The following is a 26,017-nucleotide window of genomic DNA, read 5'->3' as shown; positions in this document are numbered from 1 at the left end:
CACGAAAATACAACATTAATGTGAATTATTCATTCATTTATTAGTCCTCGTTAGAATGACACGGGTATGCTGGAGCCTATCCCAGCTGACTTTGGGTGGGAGGCGGGGTACACCCTGGACTGATCGCCAGCCAATCACAGGGCACATATAGACAACTTTTCACACTCACATTCATACCCTCAATATTCAGGTCAAAAATGTTGACAAATAGTACAACATGGGACCTTTACAGATCTAAAATCCAGTATAAAGGATGCAAACATACCTGAAGACCTCCAGAGGAGCGAGCACAGTTGCCACGATGTCCCCCACTGAGTGAATCTTGGTCATAGTCGTCAGGGAGATCTGGATGGTCCAGGCAAAACGCAGAATCACGTCTTCGATGATGGCACAGTAGTAGTAGGCCTGCACGCACAAAAAGGAGGATGGATTGGACTCAATCTCACCGTGTATGTGCAGGGAGGGGTTCTACACTACAGTAGAGTACAGTACCTTATGTGGGTAAACAATCTCCTCTCTGAGGAAGGTGTTCTCTCCAGCTCCACGGTCAAACAGACCCCAGTCCATACGCAGATCCCAGATCAGTGTGTACAAGGAGCTTATAGAAGAGAAGACGATCAGCAGGTAGAAGAACATGTCTGCATCTGTGTGGCCTTGCTCTGGAAAAAACACACACATACATACGCACTGTGTTATATGTACAATATGGGTCAAAGGTTTACATCAGGGGTCTCAAACACGCGGCCTGCTGGCCAAATGTGGCCCGCAGGACACTAGTTTGAGGCCCCCGCCTTGATATGAAAGTTTAATGTTTGATATGGATGCTGTATGGTATCATGTACCCAGAAAAAATTATTACGTTTGATTAATGTTCATGTTAAAGGTTAAATAACTGTTAATAGTTATCCTCCCTATTCGTGTGGAAGTGGTAAGTTTTGGGCTTTTTAAGTTTAAAGGAAATAACTTGAAGGCTACCGTTTAGGTTGCTAGCTCTCTAGTTTGCGAGTTAGCATGTGTCTCAAGACCCTGCAGTTGCGCAATATGTTGTAAATAAAAAGTATAAATGTGACTATAGTCGTGTTTTGTCATGTCTACAGGGCTCTAATAATGCCTTGTTAATTTTAATCTGAAAAAAATAATTTGTCTACCCACCAACTATATTTGCCGTTTTATTATTATTATATTTATTTATTACTGATTGATTGATGCGTTGTTTTTTTCTTTGGGGAAAACCTGATGCGGCTCAGCCTCGCCCAGACCCTAGCTCCAGTGGCCCTCAGGTAAATTGAGTTTGAGACCCCTGGTTTACATACTATCATCATTGATGTGAATGTCATCACTCACTTACAACTTTGTAGCCACTAGAGGGAGCAATCATACCATAAATACATGACATACTGTATATACTAGGTCCATTATTGGTTTATCACATTATAAGACAACTAAATGACAAAATGAAGAAACTAATTAATTAGTACTTTTTGACTTCCTATATTTGGACAGATATATCACTCTGGTTTCTTGGTAACACAATATATAAAATACACAACTGATATCCCATGGAACTTCATAGAGGCATATTACATTTTTATATCTGAAGAAAACTGTATATGAAATCATTGATTGATTTGAATCATTTGTTGTTATGGTTTAATAGCAAAGAGGTGAAATGGTGCAGTGATGCATTGATGTAGAATTGAAGTGGAATCGTATATATTTGGTAATGGTAATGAACATACATAGAAATTACATTGGAATACATTACATAGTACAATTCACCCTTCTACATGTCCAAAAAGGAGTAGGAAGAAGCAAAGCTTACTTCATCATAAAGTGTACCCGTCTGTGACTCTCTCTCACACACACACACTAGTACTAGTACATTAGTCTAGGGCTGACTACCATCCCTCAGTGTCAATCGTCCGCAGCATTGCAACATTTCCCCGTCAGCGCTCCCACATTCATTCTCCTGTTGCTTCTACAGCTCAGCCACTTTTAGGATGGAAGCGACCGTGTGCCATCGCTGACATTTCCCAGTCCTTGGAGAAGATCATTGATGTGATTTGCTCATTCCAGCCACACGCACATAGTTAACCCTTGGCCACAGGGCAATTAAAAGGTTACACACTCTGAAATGGACACTGAATGCCACCATGGTGATCCAAGGCTGCTGTCTCACACACGCATGCAGGTTTAAGGCTACAAGATGGGGTCCTCACATTTGTTCAGCCTGCAAGATACAAAAATCTACCTCCTACTATATTTATTAAAAATAAATATGAGTACTTATATATGTCTGTTATATATGTATTTTAGGGTTGATTTTAAAATACTTATTTATTTATATGTTGTAATTTTTGTCAATTTTTTTGTAAATGTTTCATGATGTGTGGGAATGAAATCGATGTTCTTGTTTTCTTTTAAAATCGATTATTTAGTTTGAGTTCCCAGACGGCTTGAGAAACTGGTTGCGAATGCTAGCGTCCATATAAAATTTTTAATAAAACTCCATTCAATAAACTTTCTTCCTATGTTGATGTCTTGTATGAATAATAGTTCATAAATACATAACAAGTACTTAAAAATAGTGATAATTAGTTTTCAATCACCCTGTATGTAAAATCTCAACTTTTAAATGATATTGTAAATATTCACGATGTGAATTTTATATTTATATATTCAAACTTTACAGGTAATCAAAGTAGTTGATATAATTATTTTCCAATTTGGCAATAAAGATAATTGCACAATACTTGTGCATATAACCCGAGTACCGCTAATGTCAATCAAAATAGCTACGCAGTGTTCATTAAACACACAGTTCATGGATTACGTTCAGTTAGCGTTTGCTATCAAACATTACAGATATACCAGAAATGAAAATGATTATCGTTTTTGTTACAGTTAGTTTATCCATGAACAGAATAATAAAGATGCAAATTGCATCTCTGTATGTCGCTTGGAAATGCCATGGGGGACCAAGAGCGAATCAACTCAACCCGCCTTTCTGGCGGCAACTTGATCATGTTATTGGTCTTAGTCAGGGTGGGGTGTAGAAGCAAGTCGTGGACATTGTCATACTCAACGTCAACTTAACAGTGTTGAATTGCCAATAGAGCTAACCAGTTAGTTTTACCATACAGAAAAAAATTATAGTCAAGGTGTTTATTTGCATTTATTGATTTAAAAGATCAGCTATATCCTGTATATACTCAAATTTAAAAATAATCTTAATTTTCTAATTTCAACAAAAAAAATTATAATTTTAACAATGATTTGGAGTGCATGAGAAAGCAGGAATGTAAACCATAACCCTCTATGACCCCATGGTCATTTAACTAGTACATCACTACTCATGATGCTACATATGTATGTAGCTACTGCCAACTTATGGCATTAATAAAAACTAGTAGGTTGCCTACAGCCACAGTTGTTACTGCCATTGTTCTGGTGCTAATTACAGACCCTTGTGGTTATTTGCTTTTGTAGACTATGTACCCGGCGACTAGAGGAGACTTGAGTAATTGAACGGAGGCATTAATCACAGCTGTTATGGTAAGAAAAGTCATCCATAGTAGCTTTTGGAGGGACGCTGTGGTGCTTGTCTGACTTTCTGTTCCTGCCAACCTATATACGACATCCATGATCGCACCGCACAAAACCTCCCTTGCAACAAGCAGATGCATGTGACCAATAATGCTGTGACAACCAGATAATTATTATAATTCCATACATATGTTAGGTTTTATCCTGAACATTGTCATTGGATGTAATTTTCCTTATACAAAAAGCACCACGGGTCATTTTTTAGTGAACAATACAACACAGCACTGTCACATCAAGCCTACAGATGGAAATGATCTCAAAGCTAAATCTGGTGCACCCATCGATTAGGTGTATACTGTGCATACAGACAGAATAATCTGCTTCTATGGCAACATACATCTGTCAGACACACACTGGAAATATCCTGGAGATCACATGAATCAGATCCATGCAAATGTACTGTATGAAGTCAAACACCATCGTGAAGTAGTTTTGTACATGACTTAATACTGCCATCGGCCAATGGTGTAAATAAATTAAATACAGCCATAGCCTTTGCGGTCCTAACAAGAGTCAATTCAAGTCTTTCATCATTATTGGTTCACATGATTTGAGCGTGTACGACACATTCCTTGCCTCATGACCGATGAGGGCTCAGTGCATTAAATGAAGTTGTAAAAGCTGTCAAGCTCCCAGCCTCATCTCTATTCTAGCCGAGTCCTCTTTAACCTCGGGCCTCTCCCCCTCCTTTCCTTGGAAACGGCACATTTAAGAAAATTGACTTTTCATATTGCATTACATTAAGTGGCATCAAATCAAAGAGAAGCACTAACTGAGTCTACACTCTGGCCACAACATTAGGTACACTTACACCCGGTGTGTCCAAAGTGTGGCCCTGGGGCCATTTGTGGCCATGGCACATTCTAAAAATATATAATATTAGACTAGAAAATAAGTAACAATGAAAAAAACAGTAGTTGTTTTACAAGAATAAAGTCAAACTATTCAGATTAAAAAGTTGTATTCTAATGAAGAAACTAAACAAAACTAAGAAAAAAAAGTCAAAATTTTACAAGAATAAATTCACTTATAGCATAGAGTTGAAATATTAAAGAAAACATATATATTTCTCAAAAAGTTGTGACATCAGATACAAATTATAAAGTGGAAAAATTTGAGGAAAATTTTGTGCGAATAAAGTTACAATATTATGGGAATAAATTCCGAATATTATGAGATATCTATAATAATATATATTATACATTTTTAAATTATAAATATTATAATTTTACAAAGATTATTTCAGAAGAACCAAGAACCAAAATGACAATGACAAGTAATTCTTCAGTATGTGTCCATCTGTGGACAGCTGTCTGATGGACAGCCCTGCCCTGCACAGTTTAATGAGCTCCAATAAAAGAGATTGATGAACTAAATGATGCAATGTCAGCAAAAGAAAAACTCAAAACTGAAACGCTTTGAAATAGTGCGAAAGAATGAACACAGGAGCCATTTGGAAGCTGAAGCTGGGCTGAAATGCTGTGGAAATATATTAAAACGTGGAAAGAAAGTAAGTGTAAATTGGGTTTGAGCTCAAATCAGGAATTGAACCAACCCTCTCTGGATTCAAACACTCTAGTAGCATTGCTATACAACTTTTACTAATCTTAGTCTCACTAATCACTTAGTCTATGTGAAGCTGTATTGCTCAGCTAGTAGAGTGCTTGATTTGTAATCTGAAGGTCCTAAAATCAAGTCCAGCGGTGTGTGGAGGAATAGTAGGCGGACAAAAAATTAGGCGGAATAAGAAGAATAGGAAGAAGAGGAGGAATAAATGGGATGAAAATGGAAGACGACAATAAGAATGCTTTCAGCATTCACACAATCCTGCCATTACAGGATAATAAAGCAAAATAAAAGATATTTTATGAATATTGTCAGTGCTTAAATGGCAGTGCATTATATTTAGAGCTGTTTGGAATTTTTTGTCTCTTTCATGATGCTAAATTAAGTGAGTTAAAAAAAAAATAGGAACATTACTTTTATTTGTAGTTATTTTGTTTTGGGGAAGTTTTGGGGGAGTTTTTTCACAGACAGATGATTTATAAAATCCATATCTCACTCTAAGAAGCACTTCTACATTTTGTTTCTTACCCATGATGCCTCATGTATGACAAGACCTTCTAAAATTATAAGCATCAAACATAATGCTGGGTTTCATCTTTGGGTGGCCACACTATAAATGAAGAGCTACATTCGCTTTTATCGTCACACTAAGTAACTGAAAAGGGTTTAGGAAAAATCCTCCATTGTCTATCATCTTACAGGCCTGAGATGAGCCTTTAATAAAAAGACATCATCATCACTGCAGTGAATGTTTATCTGTACGGGGGATCTGCTGTGTTTACTAGCCTTTACTAAACTCACGCTGTGTCCTCACATTTGTTGTATTTTGAGTTTTATGCTTTCCCGTTGATAACGGACGAGCTATTCCAGGAAGAGGTGGGGTGGTGAGGTCACACACAAACACCATCAGGGCTGTTCGTGATGGGCTTAGCAATGATGGTGACACATCCTCATGGGCGGATTGATGGAATGAACGTGCATCCTACAGACTTGCCTTGTTCAACATTACGGACTCCAAAATGAGGCAAATATAGCAGGAATGCTGGATGATACTGATCATCCAATCATATGGATCTGATATCAGTCTTATGCTGATAACAGCAAACAATTTCTCAACTGTTGAGGAATATAGTAGATCCCCGAATGGCAAGTGAGTGGCAAAAAAATCATCGAGAATATTTAGATGCCCATAAAAATGTCAAACCAACAGGAGGTCATGAAACCGAATGCATCCCTCACTAAAGGTCCAACCAAAAATAACCCAACAAGTAGTAACACATGCGGAACACATAATGTAACTACATAGACTATGCGGGTATGGAATAACTCCTTACACATTAATATACAGTCCTCATTTGCAATATTGTGGTTCGATTATCGTTCCCTAGCTATATAGCGGGTTTTCAGAAATTAATTAATTGCTGTTTCATTGTAGACTATGGTCTATTATTTGTCAAAACATATTGAAATACATGTTTTCATTATTCATAATCTACCGCTTATCCTCACGAGGGTCGCGGGCATGCTGGAGCCTATCCCAGCTGTCTTTGGGCGAGAGGTGGGATACACCCTGGACTCGTTGCCAGCCAATCACAGGGCACATTCAATCCCAGCCATTTTTTCAAAAGCTGTCCTACCGGCCATTTTTGATGATTTTGACAGATTTTTCAAGGCACACAGAATATTTTGTTCTTGGTCTACATAGACATGGTATATACCAAAGGAAAGATTACACTCTCATCTTCCATCAGAACAAAAACATTGTTTCTACCATTTCTACCATTACTGATCAGCAGTATGCGCCAATATTCATTTATTAACATTGAATCCCATATTGTGAAAATTAATTTAGCGCCGTCAGGTCTGGAACTGCTATAAATGAGGGATGAATGTACAGTGGAAACTCAGTTTCCATCTTTAATCATCCTGATTCCAAAATGTGTCCAAAAAACAATAATCATAACATAACACAACTAATATCTAACTAATATTACCCATAAGAAATAATATAACCACTTATATCCACTTGTGTTCCAAACACCCAAAAGTATGAACACAAAAAAACATTTCATAAAGCATAATTAGAGCTTTACATGCCTTTAAAATGCAAAATACATATTAATGGGAAAAGGTTAGAGCTGTATACTCACTAAAAATCATCATTACACCGGCCTAGTTCACTGTTATGTGTCTCCTTTATACTGTTTCCTATGCAACCTGTGTTAAAGGTTCCTACCTTTACATTATAATCTTGTTTTTTTTCTTGTCACTTGTATTTCCCACAGTATCTATCAAAATTCTGGCCATTGCAGCTTTTTGATTTGTCTAACACACAGAAATATATGCCTGAACACCTCACCAGCTATTTAAAAAAAATATCAAAAAAGAGCAAACTTGCATGGTCGCAAATGCTGAATCGTCAATATACATAATGTGGTTGTAGTTTGCAATAGAGCAGAATAGCACTGCATTACACTGGGGTGTTTCTAATATTTTGGCTTACCTTGTAGGAACAGATCTCGCAACTCGACATCATTGCAAACTACAACCACAGTAAAAAAAAATCATGATATTGTTGAATGAATACCTCTTCAAGGCACTGTATTAATTATGCCCATATTTTTGCAGGAGCTCACATTAAATATCTGCACTGCACGTGTCCAATTTCCCAACAACCTCCATCACTGAAGAGGTCCAGACCTCCATTATCATGCGGGATGAAAGACGGCTTCATAGAGAATAAGACATGAAGTAAGGCCATTAGTCGACAGGCTTCAGACCAAAGGAGGGAGGCGGAGGAGGATGTGGCTTAATGGATGCGTTGGGTACCGGGATGCAGAGCCCTGCCTGTCGCCGCTTCCTTGTTCATTTGATATCTAATCAGTCATAACATACTGTACGCAAAGTGGCCACAATATTAAGAACACCTGTACATAAGAGCTGTATCAAAACAGGAGGGGCCATGTTAAAAACAGATTTATAAACATTGTTAAATGACAGCACCGATCCAAACTGATCCAAATATTACGGCCAGTAGGTGTATATCAAAAAGGCGACGCTATGGGGATGTTGAAAGAGTAATAACCAGACTTGGACCTGGAAAAAAATAAATCTATAAATTGACATCTGAGGGAAAGATGAGAGGGGAGGGGGGAGCTTTTTTGAAATCCTCCATGCGGGTGAAAATCTATGATGAAAACTCTCCGCACAAAGCGCTTGGCTTACTGTCTTTGAGCATCAACCCCTTTGTGATTTTGCCATGTAGATGAGAGTAATTGCGGGCTGATTGCAAGGCCGTCAGAAGGAGAGTGACTTGACTTTTAATGTAGCGCAAAAGCTCCAATTTTCATGCCGTCAATGTTGGTTTTCTTGCTCCTCCTTTCTTTCAGGCTGTCTTTTAGTCTCTCTAACCGCTGTGACCCTCAGATTGAACACAGATCAGCACTTTGTTTACTGGCGGATGTGTCTGACAGACCTTTTCCATTTCTGTAATATAAACGGTGAACAAAGGCCAGGTTCTGGCATTCAGACGCCACCTTTGCTTCCCACACACATCTCAACACAGAGCTTGTGTACACTGAACACTGACATGTTCCCTTGAGGCCTATATTGTGAACTTATTTTCTCTTTAAGCCCAGAATAAAGCAAACGGCAGCGTGTAGGTGTGTGTGTTTTACCTCTGTGTGTAGCGTACAGCGCGGCGAAGGTGACCACGAAGAAGGTGGTGGAATATTTCCCAGCATTCACCAGGTGGGGGAAGGCCCTCTTGGTGTCCCGGTAACGCCTGAGGCACTGGATGAAGCGCAACCAGGCGGGCAGACACTGAATGATGGCACGCAGGCCGTACGAGTAGCTATGGCATACAAAGTTACCGGAGTCTGCAAGGCCAAAACAGTGAACATCATTAGAGACCCGTGACATTCAATGGCTGACATGTTCAAATACAACAAATACATGAAAATTTTCCGTTAGGCTACCTTAGGGCAAATTAAATGCAAATTAAATGCATAAATCATATAAGAATTGACCCTGTCACATAATGCTGACCAGGTTGAGAGAGCAAGAACAACACACCGTTTATTACGGGCAACAAGCCCTTCCTGTTGCTCCACTGCAGCTCAAAGATGTAGAAGCAGATAAGATACTCCAGGTCCATCAGGACCACCACCAGCGAGTTGAGCTGGTCAGCCAGCCAGAAGTCTGCGAACTCCACACGGTGAAACGGTGCGGTGAACACTCGGAACTGGAGAGAAGACATAAAATGATGAAAAGAAACATTTACTGCACAGGTGAGCGTGTTAAAAAGTAATGTTTATTATCGTGGTTGTGGTTTGCAGTGGCATGGCTGAGAGGTTTGTTACCATGTAACGACTAAAGTGGCTATTCTGATGAACCATTGCTTAAAATGAACAATGAATCAGTGTCTAATTGTATGCCACTAGAGATGTGCTAAGCAGCTAACAACCTCTCTTAATTAGGAACACGATGAACATGAGATTTGCCGTTCCGATCATATCAATAATAGCGGCCCCTCTGTGCAGATTAAATTGCCATATTCAAAAGAGCTTCAACACACTAGGCACAACCCTCCCTACGTTTCCACCCTCAGGCCACTTGTGACATTTAGTAGCAATTGTACGCAGGCTGTGCACTCTCAAAACCCAGCACATGCACACACACTCACACACATGCCACCGAAAATGTCACAGACTACATATCCAATATAGCCTGTCAATCACAGCATGTATTGATCGAGCAAATAACCGCCTCTCAACGCTTCATTGCTTCAGCAAACAATAATAATCTAGCTGTAGTTTGTTCTTTAATGAAATATTTGTCCTCTGCCTCCTCGTCTTGCCAAACGGGCTTAGTTGAACACAATACTTGTTCGCACATGTAACACTTAATAACACTCCATCGTAAGCACATGACAGTGAGGAAAATCCCAGAGCAAATGTCCTCAAATTGTGTGAAGATGGAAGTCCGCAGTGGGGATTTGAAGCAAAGGACAAACATGTGAGGAAGGGTGAAGGTTCTACTGCTGGGAGAGAGAGAGAGGAAGGGAGGAGGGGCAAGAAGAGAAAGAAAAGCTGAGGGGTTCAGCATACTGATGGATCTATGCTGGTAATGATTGCACAGTCACAGCCTCCACCTCCCCCGGGAGGAGGGTGCATTCCATTATCTCTCAACACACACGTACGCACGCATACACACTGTGCTCCTGTAGCAGTACAGCTTAGACAAAGAGTAACAGGATGATTTTGTTAACATAAGATGCATATCTCAATTTGAACACATTTTTATCATCTTTGACACACACACACATCAGATTTTGTACTTCATTGGGTGGTACTTTAATGCACCGTAGTTGTTCTGGTGTTACCACTCGCTGCTTTAGAGTAAGGTGCAGACATTTTCTATACCACTTATCCTCATTAGGGTCGCGGGGGTATGCTGGAGCCTATCCCAGCTGACTTCAGGCGAGAGGTAGGGTACAGTTTGGTCTGTTATGTTCCTGATTATCACTCATTAGTGGTGAGTACCTATATACGTATATATTATAAATGAAATGTGTTTAAAACTGCATGATGAACGAGTGGTTAGCAGGCAGGCCACACAGCTAGGAGATCCGGGTTTGATTTCAAAAACGACATTCCAAATACATGTTATGTTAATAGGCGACTCCAAATTGTCCATAGGTATGAATGTGAGTGTAAATGGTTGTTTGTCTATATGTGCCCTGTGATTGGCTGGCGACCAGTCCAGGGTGAACCCCGCCTCTTGCCCGAAGACAGCTGGGATAGGCTCCAGCATGCCCGCGGCCCTCATGAGGATAAGCGGTAGAAAATGTATGGATGGATATGTGTTTAATATGTGTTTAATAAGTGTGTGAGTGTAAATTTAGTCACATTTGAATGTCTCTACACTAATAATTCCAACAGTCATAGTTATTGCAAATGTTGATCCAAAATCAGATAAGGGTTTGGAGGGGTAACAGTGAGTGGTGTGTTTCAAAATTAATATTTTTATAGAATGGAATGGCCTTTATTGTCATTATACGGCATAGCAATTACTCAAAGATTTGTTCCATTCGCTGGTAGGTGGGGAACATAAGTCCTGCCAAATGTGGGGATCTATTGTATTTTTTTCTAATGGACAGTTTTCTAAAAACTCACCCATACATATAGTTAATATAGTTGGGTGAGGCAAATATGTTTGACACACAAAGCTCTAAGAGGGTCTACTGACCAGCAGCTTGAGGAGCCAGAAACGAGACTTGTAGTAGCAGGTCTTGAAGGGGTTGATGAGGAAGAGCAGCATGAAGCCGTAGAGGATGAGAGGGTTGATCTGCATGGGAACATAGAGGTACTCCGAGTAGAGACATGAGAGGATGCTGAGACACCACAACACGCCGAGGAAACCAGCGATCTGCAGCATAAAAGGAACCCAAATGAAGAAAACACGATGCAGTCATCATCTGAAATACTCCCTATCAACATGTGCCCCCATCCTGACCTCAAACAGATGCTGGTGTGAGAGGTTGTTGCGAGGATTGATTTCAAATATGAGCACATGGTTGACTCCAGCCTGCCTCCAACCATATGTGTTAATGCCCAACAGGAACAGGAACTGGATCAATAGAAAGCCGCCCCGGTAAATCCGGACCAGAGGCCACACATTCTCATAGCGGATGAACACTGCACCTAGGAAGAAAAGAAAAATACAGGTTGAGGAACGTCAACAAAACCAGTTGTCAGTCTTTGAGTGAATAACAAAAAAAGGGATAGATTTTATAATTGTTGGGAGTTACCGGTGAGGGTGAAGGCGACAGCGAGGATGATGAAGATGCCGCAGTACAGACCGACACGAAATGTTGTCCATGCCAAAGCAGGCTAAAGCAACACAGACCAACATTATTATTACAACATATTAGCTATGAAACCACAAGGTTCAATTTTGGATTGGGCGCACTTTTTTCAAGGTAGTGTATAGTAGTATATAATAGAAAAATATTTGTTCAACAGAGTCTTTCAATGTAACGGTACTGCACTTCTGACCTGAGCAGCCCCGAGCGGAGGAACTCTCAACCTCTTCATCGCCCGTTGGCGATCTCCTCCTTCCAGCTCTGTGGTCACCAACGTCTGGATGAACAAACATCAATGGTTCCATGTAAGCGTTTGCCATGGACTTGCATAAGAAAGTGGTGTGTGCTCACCTCGGTCTCGTTGATGAGCTGTGTGATCTTCTTGCAGGTGTAGAACGGTGCCACCTCCACGTGAGCCACGCGCCAGTCAGCCCCACGGGAGGTATCCAGGATCTTGTCATGTTTCTTCAGGATCTTGCGGAAACCGGTGAAGTTCAGATTCTGTGGACAGCGAAGTGGAGTTTTCACAGCAAATGCATGCATTTATTGCTATACAAAATACAGAAAGAAGTTCTACAAGTAACGGCTGTCAAAAAAAACAACAGTTTCATTGATATTGTACCTGGTAGTTCTGCAGCAGGATGAGGCTCAGGTAGAACTCACTGAAGGCAAGCTTCAGGTCCTTGATGTTGTGGTGTTTGCAGCGTTCCTCCTGCGACAGGTGGAACACAGTCTTGCGTTTGCGCAGCCCTGGCGGTGCGTTGCTCTCACGCTGGGCATCCAGTGAAGACTGCAACTCATTCTGCAGGGTAGCAAAACGTCTCTGGGCTTCAGCTAGCTTTTCTGCAGGGAGGAAGGACATATTTAATTTAACACTACATTTATTATTGTGGTTCAACAACTGAATGTGAATTGTATTGCCAGCTGACTTCGGGGGAGAGGCGGGGTACACCCTGGACTGCTGGCCAGTCATCAGCAATTTAGAGTCGCCAATTAACCTAACATGTTTTTGGAATGTGGGAGGAAACGGCAGTACCCATAGAAAACCCCTGAGGACCATGCCATCTCCACACAGAGAGATGCCCTAGCAGAGATTCCAACCACCAATTCGGCCACTGTGTAGCCCTTTCTTGTTAAATAATCTTCGTAATGTTATGACTTTATTTCCATAATATTTTGACTTTATTCCCTTAACATTAGACATTTTTCCACAAACCTGATTTTCCAACAATTACAATTTTATTTATTTATTTTGTCATAATATTATAACATTTTCTTCTTTAATTTTTCAGCTTTAAAATGATTTTATTCCCCCCAATTATGAGTTTATCTCATAAAATTGAAAGTTTTTTTCTATTTGTTTATGTTAATATTTTGACATAATTCTGTTAAAACAGAACTGTGTATTGTTTTTACCATTTCAATTTCAGTAATTGTTTTTTTTAATTTGCAACAATTTCAACTTTTGTGTAATTATGACTTTATTTCAATAATAATTTGACTTTATCATCTTCTGCCACCAAATTTTTCAACAATTCCATCTTTATTCCTTGTTTTATTGACTTTTATATATATATTTCATATTTATGCTACTAAAATGATTCTGATTAAATTATTTTTTTCTCTTAATATTTTGACTATTCTTGTGATTTTTTTTATTTTTTTAATTATTTTGCTTGTTCAATCATATTTTTTTTAATGTGCTGTGGGCCAATAAAAACAACAACAAATGGCCATATTTTGGACACCCCTGGGATATCTAACAGGTGAAGGAGGAGGATTAAGTAAAATCTGCTTCTTTTACTGCTTTTGGACACAAGTGTAAACATGTGACATTCTTAAATAAAAAATAAAACTATTACCAATACCAAAGTGATAAGAATTTGCACATTTTTATGCAACGTTTGGTTCTGCACTTAACGATTTCTGGAACTGATGCCAACAAATCCTAGTTTAGAATATTGCCTGTTAAAACTGACACCTTAAAATGCATCCGTGTATCCTCACACCTCCCTAGTACATACAGTACAGCTCAGTGCAGGAGGGTTAAATGATAAAGCCAGTCGTGCAACTTTATTTAATGCCAACTAGGTCTATGTGAGCCTCAGCAGTGGAGCCATGGAGATAAATTGCGTGCTGACTTCATACACACACACACACACAACACTCTCGCCTTCACGCAGTTCTCCATGAAAGGGGTTGTGACCTCTCTTAAGCCGCTGTACCGCCTCTGCACTGCACTCAAATGCAGCCTGCTACATGCTCACTAACAGTAAACGCTATGAAGAAGGTACCCCTCAGTACCCCTATGTCCTGTCTGTTGTGAAAAAGAACAATGCACTTTTCCATTACAAAATTCCATCACATACTGTGGAAAGTGTCTGGTCAGCTTTCAATTTTACTTTTCCCACAGGTCAAGACATCAGGGCTTTGACTTTCTCACGCCTCTTACATTGGTCACATGACCAACCATGTCATAATATTACGGTCTGTCCGGATGACCCAGGGAAGTGACATGAAGAATGTGTGGCAGGAGGATCAGAATGCATGCAATCACATCTCAGCTTGTTAATCAGTATGAATAACATGTAACATAAATTCCTTATTGCCAAGCAAATTAGTAGCAGAGCTTGAACCACTTGGAAACTTTCATTGCATCATTTGAGCCCATCTGAAGAAAGGTGACATGCAAGAGTGGCCAGTAAATACAACATGATTGAAATACAAGATAAATACAGAGGAAAGTGATTCAATTCTGTTTATTATCCAGTCCAGGTTGGATTTTCCCCATTTATCTCTCTGTGGTGACCCATCTCTGACCCACATAATGCTTCCTCTCACATATCAATTCAGAGCAGACTAATAGTCTCCATGCCTGGACTTCCTGGAACAAACTGAATGAAGAGGAGACAGGATGTATAAAAGGGTTTTTTGGTTACTTTATTCTAAAAGTAAAGGCATGTCTTCCATGATATGAATGGAAAAGTGTGTGGGTGTGTGTACTGGGGCGGGGGGGGGGGGGGGGAATTCAAAAGATTCAAAAGTACAACAAAATATACATTTCTTAGAGGCCCCACAGTTGTGACACAGACTTTGATGACTTAAATTCAAGAATTGAACAAAATAAGACTGTCCTGTACATACTGTAGGTCAAGCAGCTTAATACCACCATGACAGTGTAGAGTTATCCCTCGTTAATCAGGGTTAATTGGTTCCAGACCCGACCGTGATAAGTGAATTTCCACAAAATAACATTCAATATTAATACATTTAATATATTTGTAGTAAGAGCATAGAAATTGAGCATTGTTTACCATTATAAGAGCGCTGTAGACATGAAATAACACCCCTATAGTCACCTTTACACTCCCATTATTCTTTCTTTACAACACAATGAAGCTGCACGGCGGACAAGTGGTTAGCTATTTCTTCCCATCGCTGAAATGGGCATCAATAGGAATCAAAATAAAAACATTGGAACGATCCCAAGAGAATTGTTATGGTAATCCTAAATGTTAGAATCCTGGTCTGTGGTGCTAGTTTTAATAGAATACAATATACATAAATAGAGCCAGATTCAAAGGCCTTCCTATTTTACAGTAGGTAAGTCTCCAGTAGGAAAAACCCCCAGTAGATGATAGATGGCCTCCACCATCAAAACATATACCTGTATGTGGTGAGAGAAAAATGATTACCTCATAATTCTAACGTCTATTTTACACTTGTGAATCATCTCTCATGCTTATGAGGTGGAACCTTGGGCCAATCAACCTTGTCCCCTTGTTGACCTGCAGTGTTTAAAATACCCTCTAGAGGGAGCATCACGTGTTTTCCTCCTGAGCTCAGGTTTATCTATAAGGCAACCTCTGGTACTGGGAATATATTATGGCTTGTGTCTCATGTTACGCTGTGTGTGCATTCTCCCGCACTCCCTGGAAAACTCACTAGTATGGACAGCTTCAACAAAACACCAATATTGTTATCACACTGTTATCAAGCATGAACATCTGCAAATAAAACACTGTATTGCTGTGTTGCTCTGTTACATTTGTCTAAAGGCCCGAATATTTCTCACCTGACACAGAGGGCCTGATTGCCTGATTACCATAAAAAATGGCTAAATTAACTAAAGTATGCAAACTAGGTTATGTCATCAAACCAATAAAAACGATAACTTTAAATATAGCTCGGATAACCAATCATTTAAAAATGCAGTCTCTGATTAGGCAAGATTACCTGTACTTTTGGTACGTGTTACTGGGCTAAGGTGAGCAAATCAAGTGCTCCTTTTCTGTGACGTGTTACAGTTGTCAAAACTTCCCCACCTCTCTTTGAGCTAACTGGTAAACAATCATGGCATTGCTTGTGTGTACCTTCTTTCCTGTTTCAGGGGAAGATATTTAACATGCTTTTTGCGATAAATTTACTGCAAACATTCCATGGGGAAGGGAAAAATATCAAAAACCTTCAAAGATGCCTGTGTTGCGAAGGAGCGGTTATTAAGCTAGCTGCAAACACAGTCGCTGGGCTTGTTCCTATTGCTGCGACATTTGAAAAGTGCAAAAAATTTGTGTGTGATCTGCGACTTCATGGTGCATATGATGGCATTAGAAGACCAGCCCTCATGTTACTCATCTCCAGTGAAACACACATGTACTACACTTAAAATGCCTCACTCGTCTGTACTAAATGCTTTTATTGCAGGTTTGAACAGGTACAATTATCCATCCATCCATTTTCTATACCGCTTATCCCCACTAGGGTCGCAGGTCTGCTGAAGCCTATCCCAGCTGTGTTCGAGTGAGAGAGACTGGTCGCCAGCCAATCACAAGGTACATACTGAAACTGATACTCAACTCTGAAGCTCTTGCGTTACTTCCTGTCTGCCCATCACTCTGCGACCCTTGGAAACACAGTCTTATTTACTATATGTCTTAAATGGTTTATTGACTCTTACTATGTCTGCTATATTGAGTAATGCGAGTGTAAAGGTGACTATAGGGGTGTTATTTCATGTAAACAGGTTTTCTATGCTCTAATAAATAAGGAATCCTACTTTGCGGTCGGGTATAGAACCAATTAACTGCGATAAACAAGGGACACTGGATATACTAAAATGGCTGCTAAAATGTGAGGAGTGCTCTCACTTTTGTGAGATACTGTCGATCTAGTACATATGAATTTATTTTATGAATTATGTCTGAAATTATGGTGTTATTTCATTACCTGAATAAAACGTGTTGATTTTCAAAAGCTCCTTCTCACAGGTCTGAAAAAACCTTTCCTCAAATTTTGCGTAGTATCTCTTCACGGTGTCCTCATCTGTGACTGGAAGAAAGAGAAACATCAAAATGTCAGCTGTTGAGCAGGATGAAATAAATACTATAAATGTAGGTTATAAAGGAAAAAGCAGCGTGCAAGAGAGAGGAGAGTGGTTTCTGCAGGATAAAGTAGCTGCATCTTAAAACACAATGGTAATGTGACCTTGTAAACACCAGCCTCATAAACATCAGCTACAAAAGAACACAACTGTTAGAAGGATATGCTTTCTATTCTGCAAAGTAATAAGAAAGAAATGCCCCAGGCAGCAGTTTGCCAATATCCCTGCATGCACACATACATACACACTCAACTTGATGAAAAGGTGAAAAACGGTAAAGCCATTTTAAAGTCCAACAGCTTTACAGGGAAAAAAAAAAAAAGAATAATCCCTACTTCAAATCAGTAAAATAAACCATACATTGCAGGATGAAACACTGTATATCACGAGGGCAAATCTAATAGGAAACGGTGGGTCAAACAGCAGATGTGATACAAATTAACCTTTCACTCTTTATGAGAGGAAATCTTGGAGAGAAACAGCAGTGAGTCTGTGACAAGATCATTAGTGTAATGAGAACCGTTGGAAAATAGGACATAGGAGATATCGCTACAAACATGCAACTAATACCTGAAAACGGACCATTTTGGAAAAAAGCTCTTGTTGGATCTCATTAGATATGCAAGTGCATCCTGTAAAGTGGCCTGTGAGTCTATTTCTGGTTATGTTCTGCTGCAGTGACACTACTGGTTGAACGCCGTTAAGCAACACAGAACTTGCAGTGGATGACAAAAACCTTGCAACAAAGAGCTGAATAGTGCAAGTAACTTTTTCAAGTGCATGCAGAGACAGATAAAGCTGCTGGGTGCTGACCACTTATGGTACTTCAAATACAGCTACTGCCATCTTTTCAGTCTACGTAAGAGGTTACCTGCAGCCACAGCTGTAATGCCAGTGGTTAATTGGCTAATTAAAAACCTTATTTCTCTTGGAGATTAATTCAGTAAGTATACTGTATATATCTGTCTCTAATTTGCGTTAATAGAGGATGCACCCGGAGACTACAGGAGACTCAGTGGTTAATTGAATTGAAGGCATTATTTGGAGAACTTGTTGTATGAACAAATCAGAGATCAACCTTTGTGTTCAACCTTTAAAGGTTCCGTTGTGTGTCAGTTCTCTACTAATTATGATGATCTTTATAAGGAATCCAACTTTAACAGAAATCCTCAGCCAATAGATTGTAAATTAAATTTGATGTAAACCTATTGAAAACTTTTCTACCAATAGCTGGCTTCCTTGAAGGTCAACCTTGAGAACTGCTGAGTTGATTTTTTTTGTCCCTGCAGGCCTGCAGAATAATAGAACTTATGACCTAACATTTGCTGGCTGAATGTTGTAGTTGTAGTGTTGTGTGTTACATTGTTTTATAAAATCAGTAAAATCCATGTATGTTTGACATGTGGAATTCAAATATTCACATGTGGCTTTTGCCACTTGAAAGCCATATACAGTGAAGAAAATAAGTATTTGAACACCCTGCTATTTTGCTATTTCTCCCACTTAGAAATCATGGAGGGGTCTGAAATTTTCATCGTAGGTGCATGTCCACTGTGAGAGAGATAAACTAAAAAGAAAAATCCAGAAATCACAATGCATGATTTTTTAACAATTTATTTGTGTGATACAGCTGCAAATAAGTATTTGAACACCTGTGTATCATCTAGAATTCTGACCCTGAAAGACCTGTTAGTCTGCCCATTAGAAGTCCACCTGCACTCCATGTATCATCCTGAATCAGATGCACCTGTTTGAGGTCGTTAGCTGCATAAAGACACCTGTCCACCCCATACAATCAGTAAGACTTTAACTTGTAACATGGCGAAGACCAAAGAGCTGTCCAAAGACACCAGAGACAAAATTGTACACCTCCACAAGGCTGGAAAGGGCTACGGAGCAATTACCAAGCAGCTTGGTGAAAAAAGGTCCACTGTTGGAGCTATCATTAGAAAATGGAAGAAGCTAAACATGACGGTCAATCTCAATCGGAGTGGAGCCCCATGCAAGATATCACCTCGTGGGGTCTCAATGATTCTAAGAAAGGTGAGGAATCAGCCCAGAACTACACGACAGGACTTGGTCAATGACCTGAAAAGAGCTGGGACCACCGTTTCCAAGGTTACTGTAGGTAATACACTAAGACGTCATGATGTGAAATCATGCATGGCACGAAAGGTTCCCCTGCTTAAACCAGCACATGTCAAGGCCCGTCTTAAGTTTGCATATGACCATTTGGATGATACAGAGGAGTCATGGGAGAAAGTTTTATGGTCAGATGAGACCAAAATAGAACTTTTTGGTCATAATTCCAATAAGCGTGTTTGGAGGAAGAAGAATGAAGAGTACAATCCGAAGAACACCATCCCTACTGTGAAGCATGGGGGTGGTAGCATCATGCTTTGGGGGTGTTTTTCTGCACATGGGACAGGACGAGTGCACTGCATTAAAGAGAGGATGACTGGGGCCGTGTATTGTGAGATTTTGGGGAACAACCTCCTTCCCTCTGTCAGAGCATTGAAGATGGGTCGTGGCTGGGTCTTCCAACACGACAACGACCCGAAGCACACAGCCAGGAAAACCAAGGAGTGGCTCCGTAAGAAGCATATCAAGGTTCTAGCATGGCCCAGCCAGTCTCCAGACCTGAACCCAATCGAAAATCTTTGGAGGGAGCTCAAACTCCGTGTTTCTCAGCGACAGCCCAGAAACCTGACTGATCTAGAGAAGATCTGTGTGGAGGAGTGGGCCAAGATCCCTCCTGCAGTGTGTGCAAACCTGGTGAAAAACTACAGGAAACGTTTGACCTCTGTAATAGCAAACAAAGGCTACTGTACCAAATATTAACATTCATTTTCTCAGGTGTTCAAATACTTATTTGCAGCTGTATCACACAAATAAATTGTTAAAAAATCATGCATTGTGATTTCTGGATTTTTCTTTTTAGTTTATCTCTCTCACAGTGGACATGCACCTACGATGAAAATTTCAGACCCCTCCATGATTTCTAAGTGGGAGAAATAGCAAAATAGCAGGGTGTTCAAATACTTATTTTCTTCACTGTAAGGGTTTGTGTGAGGGAATGGATGATGAAAGTGTCAACTCTTTGTTCTCCTACTGACCCACAGTGCAGTATACACACACACATTTCCTTTTAGTCCGGTGAAAGAACAAAGGCGACCTCCATCTTTGCATCCATCCTCACACAAGGCGCCAGCCAGCAGCCTGTCAGTTATTATCACGCTATCATCTCCTCAGCTGCTGCATGAGCACGCGTGAGCATCATTTCATTACACCGTCTCAGCTGCCCTCCTGTAAAATCCAATGAAACCTAATCACCTAAACTTTTTAAATGCATGCAATGATTCTGGAACACGTGGTGCATCTTTAATTGAATCAATTGACTGTTTCGTGTAAATGTCACATCTTCTATTTCGGCTGCATGCATTGGCTCCTTATCAGGACTCATTTGGATGAATGAGAGATTCATTTCAACATCTGACACCTTATAGAAGGAGGCAGTTTGGAAGGATATTGAGCAATACTGTATATCGGATATCTTCCAATATATCTGATATCATTTTTTTCAGCCCACAATACCAGTATTAGCATTGGTGCCAAAAATCCCATAGCGGCCAAGCTCTAATACACTGGGAGTACTATCCGTTTCCCAGCATGCTATGCTGTAGTTTTTGTAAATGGCTGGGAAGCATGGTCAGAGCTCACCTAGTAGTTGGTTAATATTCTGCATCATACATTGGTAGTGTCTTGTCTGTTTTACCCACCTATTGTTGCTGTATGTTGTTGATTTTTTTTAATGTAAACATTATCGAATATCGGTCGATAATAAATAGCACCATTATGAACCAATGTATTTTTGAAGCCCCTTGATGTTAAAGCAGTCAAAACGTAGTTCATTACACCATGCTTTCCCATGTACTAGCGCACACAGATACACAAAGAATTGTGCAGTTATCCAGAAAAAAACAACTTCTGACTTGACCTACAGTATTCCCTAAGCGGGCTAGTTGTAGACGGCAAGGCCTACCTCCCCCTCCCCCCACTCACCTCGTCTTGTGTAGATTATATAAATAAATGATGAGACTGCTTCCTCCTGATCCCAACTATCGTCACACTTCCCCCTCAAAAACACTCCACACACACACACACACACACACACACACACACACACACACACACACACACACACACACACACACACACATTTCCCTGCAGGTTCTTCTATTTCCATACAGGAATTCTGCCACATGACCCTAACTCAAGTAAATAAAACCGTCATGGAGACACTAACTCCTCATCAGTGTCATGATTTAGGCACACACAGCTGTTTTTATGTTAGTAAGATATAGTTTGAGCCAGAGAGGTTCACTTACCGCATTACAATCTTCCAAAATTAAAGGCAGCACAGATACAGACAAATTGTATATCTAAACTCCATTTACCGCATTTTATGACACCTCACTATGCCGTGACAACAACACTATTGTTCAGAGGAGGAGGCCATTCCATAAACATTGTCACGGCTAATCTTGTTCCTCCATACAGATGCGCACACAAAAGAAAGGCAAAAATCAGGACTGCATTATTACTGGTCTAATATTAACTGAGTGACTACATAATACATGAAAATATATTTAGCTTTGCTTCCTCCATTGAGGGGCATAAAGGAAGGACCAACACACCACACCCTCATGATTTTGGTCTCATCTTTTTTTTAACACTCATTTGGCCCTGCAGCCACAATTAAATCTACCAATCACGTCTCTCAGGAAGGCTAGGAGAGCATTAGGAATGCACACTCACTGCCGGCAAAGCAGCACTGCAGGCAGGTGGAGTAGACGAGTCGTCTCCCAATTCTTATTGTGTACTTTGTTATAGCAGCCGACTGCAAGCTCAGCAGCCCCTGAATACTAACAGTACTGCAAAAAATAGAGTGCAAATGACATCAAACGGCACAGCAAGACTGTTTCCCTTATATCGGCAATCACATCTGGTTTGTGTGTGTATGAGAACATATGACGCGTGGAACAACTGGTTCCATACCTGACAGCGATAAGTGAATTTCCACTAATACATAAAACCTTATTATGTCCTTTACCATTATTAGAGCGCTGTAGACATGAAATAACACTCCCATAGCCACAGTGGTGGCTCCCATGCAGATAATACATAAGTTAATTAATCACACAATAAATGAAAATCAATAACTCAATAATTTTGCTGCCCTCCATATATTGCCATGTGCATATTTCCTTGTCTGTCACCTCCAAACAGGCAGGAAGATGGTTCACACTGTGCATGGATTCAACCCCAAAACGCTTGATAAACAACGGCGAGTGAGACCTCTTGTCAGTCATACAGTCACTTTGTCTCAACATTTGTCTCAATACATATTGCTCATTAATTGAGAAGTATGTATTGAAAGAAAGAAAGTTTGTATCGCACTGCTCACATTGTAATGATTGTGAAAATCTTGATGTAAATGCAAAAGTAAGATAGTTGGGTCATGTTTGTTTGGCTTTTTGGGAGGTCTGGTTTCCTGTAAAACCTGCTTATGGATTCATAACGTGTGCTTCTGTCATGTGTACATTCTGAAGTTGCATTTTTTCTGCATGCATGAAATCCCACACAACAGACAGTTCTGCAGAACATAGCAAAACACACAACTGCTGATGGAGGAAGACGTCAGCAGGCTGAGCAAAGGGCTAAATGGGCAAGGCAATAAGGAGGTAAAATTAATGACAATAATGGACTGGATTTATAAAGCACCATTCAAGATACCCAAAGTGCTTCTACAGTGAATATCCATTATTCATTCTTATCTGTTAAAACAGATTTACATTTGTAGCCATATCTACCATGGGGTAGGCTGACAAAAATGTGGGTGCCAATTCACGCCAAGGGCCTCTGACCACCACTAAACATTCAGTCGCATTTAAACATCAGTGTGGGCGGCACTGGAGTCAAGGTGAGTGAAGCGTCTTGCCCAAGGACACAACAGCAGGGGCTGGGATGGAAGAAGTAAAAGGTTCAAACCACCAACCCTCCGGTTTCTGGAGGGTTCTACTTCACATATAAGCCAAATATATACATATTATATTCTATAATTACAATAAAATGGAATAAATTAGGTGAAATTAGGTAACACAGTCATCCAATTCAGGGTTGTCCAAAGTGAAGCAAAGTGCAAAGTGGGGGCTATTTGGGGCTGTAAATAAAAAATAGAAAAACAGCAGCAAAAATGAAAAGAATCATCAGTATTTCACAAACAAAGTAAGAATTTCAAGCAAAAAGGTTGTAATCTAACAAGAAACATTATAATATGATATTCTGCAAATAATGTAATTTCAATAGCATTTGTAGCATTTAGTGGCAATAGACTTTTTTCATTTAAATATCATGAAAAACAAACAAAACAAATAATGTTGTAATTTGGGGAACATCAGGTTGCAGAAAAAAGTTATGCGACAAGAATAAAGACAAAATATAGTCGAGAAAAGAATCAACATGAGGAAAGTAGGTGGAAATAGTTGGAAATGTTCTTTAAAATTGTTATTTTAAAGTCAAAAGAAAAATATAGCAATTTTACAAGAATAAATATGTAATATTAGGAGGAAAAATAATGTCATTTTAGTAGTATAGCGTTAAAATACTAAAGAACAAATAAGTTATTCTCTTATATATAATAATTTGAGAAAGAAACATAACATAATACATTTGCCATTTTTGGAAAATTAGGTTGGGGAGAAGAAAGGAGAAAAAAAACTAACATTAAAAAGGAAAGTTGAAACATTTTGAAAATAAACAGCAAAAACGTAATGTAATTTTCTTTCCGTTCCAGCCTACTTATAGGCTCCTGCTTGGAAGTTTATTATTAAAGCCAGCGGGTGGTTTGTATCAGATCCCTCACATTCTCTTCCTCAGCTATGTAAAGGTGGATGGAGGATGAGGGGAAAGGCAAACTGATAGTAGTGGGAATTAAAAAAAAACGTCTTCCTACCTTCTGGAGAAATGGACCTGGACTTCAAACACATCTCTGAAAACTTGAGTCATGATAACCTACTGACCTTCTGTGGGGTATTTTAAAGGGATTTCTTTGCAAATATTGGTGAATTTTAATAATGGTCCAAAGCATGAGATTCCAATTTCAGCTGTAAGCTTTTAATGTGTTATTCATAGTGAGTATCTCATTCCTGTGCAGCTTAGATAAAGCAGTCTCTGTCAGCAAAACAGGTAAATAATAGTAGATAAGCATCATGTCTCTGTGGGTGAGCTCGGGAATCACACAGATCCCCCACAGAACATCCACTAAAGCAATATCTAAAGGAATCAAGGCTCACTTTAATGATTATAATGACACCTAATGCATGACATATATTTTAAAAAATCCCTTAACAAATACAATAGACACAGATTAACACTGAGGGAGTGGTTGGTTCAACCATATGGAATGTGACAGTATGTGTGCCATACCAGTGCATGCGACAGTATGGAGAAACAGACCTCTGGAGGCCACATATAGCAGGTTGTTCTCAGCTAATTACTCCTCGGCTCACCGAGCTTGGAAAAAGGGCATTTATATATGAAACAAAATCAAATTACACAATTAGAGGAGACGTAGAGGAGCAAACAGAGCAGCGCTTGGGAATGAGGAGGAGGAGGGGAGAGGAGGAGACAGACAGGGAGGAAGATGGGATGGAGGCCCATGAGAGAGAGGTATTCTCTATTGATTGTGTGAATTTACTGCATTTTCACTATCACAAGTATCCAGACTATTTCCATATCTATAAGACACATCTTTTTCTATACAGCTAGCTACTGTCATTTAATGCATATTGTCTAGTATCCATTAGGCATGGGCCGGTATGAGACGTTTAATAACCTTGTAGAAAATGTGGAATAATACAGGACACCACACAGTGTTTACTGTCTTTCATATGTAGGATGACGGACTACTTTTAGCAGTCTTGAAACCACAACTTTTCCATACCATGTTATAGTTTAAAACCTGTAACTGGCCTACAGTACAAACTCAAAATTGTAATTGTTATATAATTTGGAAAATGACCAGATTGTTGAGGTGAATATGTCTCCAGAGTCACACAAAATATTTCTGCAAATCTTGCAGGCCCATCTAAAAGATTATGTTGACATAATATGACAAGCGGTATTATGGCTACACCGTGACTTTGATTCCATCTGTTCATCGATTATGAGTACCGATAAATTATAAACATTAAAAACGTATAAGTGGGCTGCACGGCCGCCGAGTGGTTAGTGCGCAGGTCACAAAGCTAGGAGACCTGAGTTCGATTCCAGTTTGCATGTTCTCCCCGTGCATGCATGGGTTTTCTCCAGGGACTCAGGTTTCCTCCAACATTCCAGGTTAATTGCCATTAATTGGTTAATTGTCGACTCCAAAGGTATGTCCATAGGTATGAATGTGAGTGTGAATGGTTGTTTGTCTATATGTGCCCTGTGATTGGCTGGCGACCAGTCCAGGGTGTACCCCGCCTCTTGCCCGAAGACAGCTCGGATAGGCTCCAGCACCCCCGCGACCCTCATGAGGATAAGCGGTAGAAAAT

General features: G+C 39.8%; 1 protein-coding gene across 2 annotated transcripts in view; it reads right to left on the bottom strand.

The window, feature by feature from the left end:
• Window positions 1-26,017, bottom strand: part of xpr1a (xenotropic and polytropic retrovirus receptor 1a) — a 67,340-nt gene that overhangs the window by 6,439 nt on the left and 34,884 nt on the right. For both annotated transcript variants that reach the window (XM_058072487.1, XM_058072486.1), the window contains exons 3-13: window positions 17,264-17,365; window positions 12,660-12,880; window positions 12,389-12,538; window positions 12,231-12,314; window positions 11,984-12,065; window positions 11,689-11,876; window positions 11,422-11,601; window positions 9,247-9,415; window positions 8,850-9,050; window positions 493-659; window positions 266-405 (exon numbers count right to left, since the gene is read on the bottom strand). In XM_058072487.1, the coding sequence (XP_057928470.1) occupies window positions 266-405; window positions 493-659; window positions 8,850-9,050; window positions 9,247-9,415; window positions 11,422-11,601; window positions 11,689-11,876; window positions 11,984-12,065; window positions 12,231-12,314; window positions 12,389-12,538; window positions 12,660-12,880; window positions 17,264-17,365 (1,684 nt within the window). The remainder of the gene's footprint in view (window positions 1-265; window positions 406-492; window positions 660-8,849; window positions 9,051-9,246; window positions 9,416-11,421; window positions 11,602-11,688; window positions 11,877-11,983; window positions 12,066-12,230; window positions 12,315-12,388; window positions 12,539-12,659; window positions 12,881-17,263; window positions 17,366-26,017) is intronic.

The sequence above is a fragment of the Doryrhamphus excisus genome, chromosome 5 (genome assembly GCF_030265055.1).
Source record: "Doryrhamphus excisus isolate RoL2022-K1 chromosome 5, RoL_Dexc_1.0, whole genome shotgun sequence".
Classification (NCBI taxonomy): domain Eukaryota; kingdom Metazoa; phylum Chordata; class Actinopteri; order Syngnathiformes; family Syngnathidae; genus Doryrhamphus; species Doryrhamphus excisus.
This window is presented reverse-complemented; position numbering and strand designations above follow the sequence as displayed.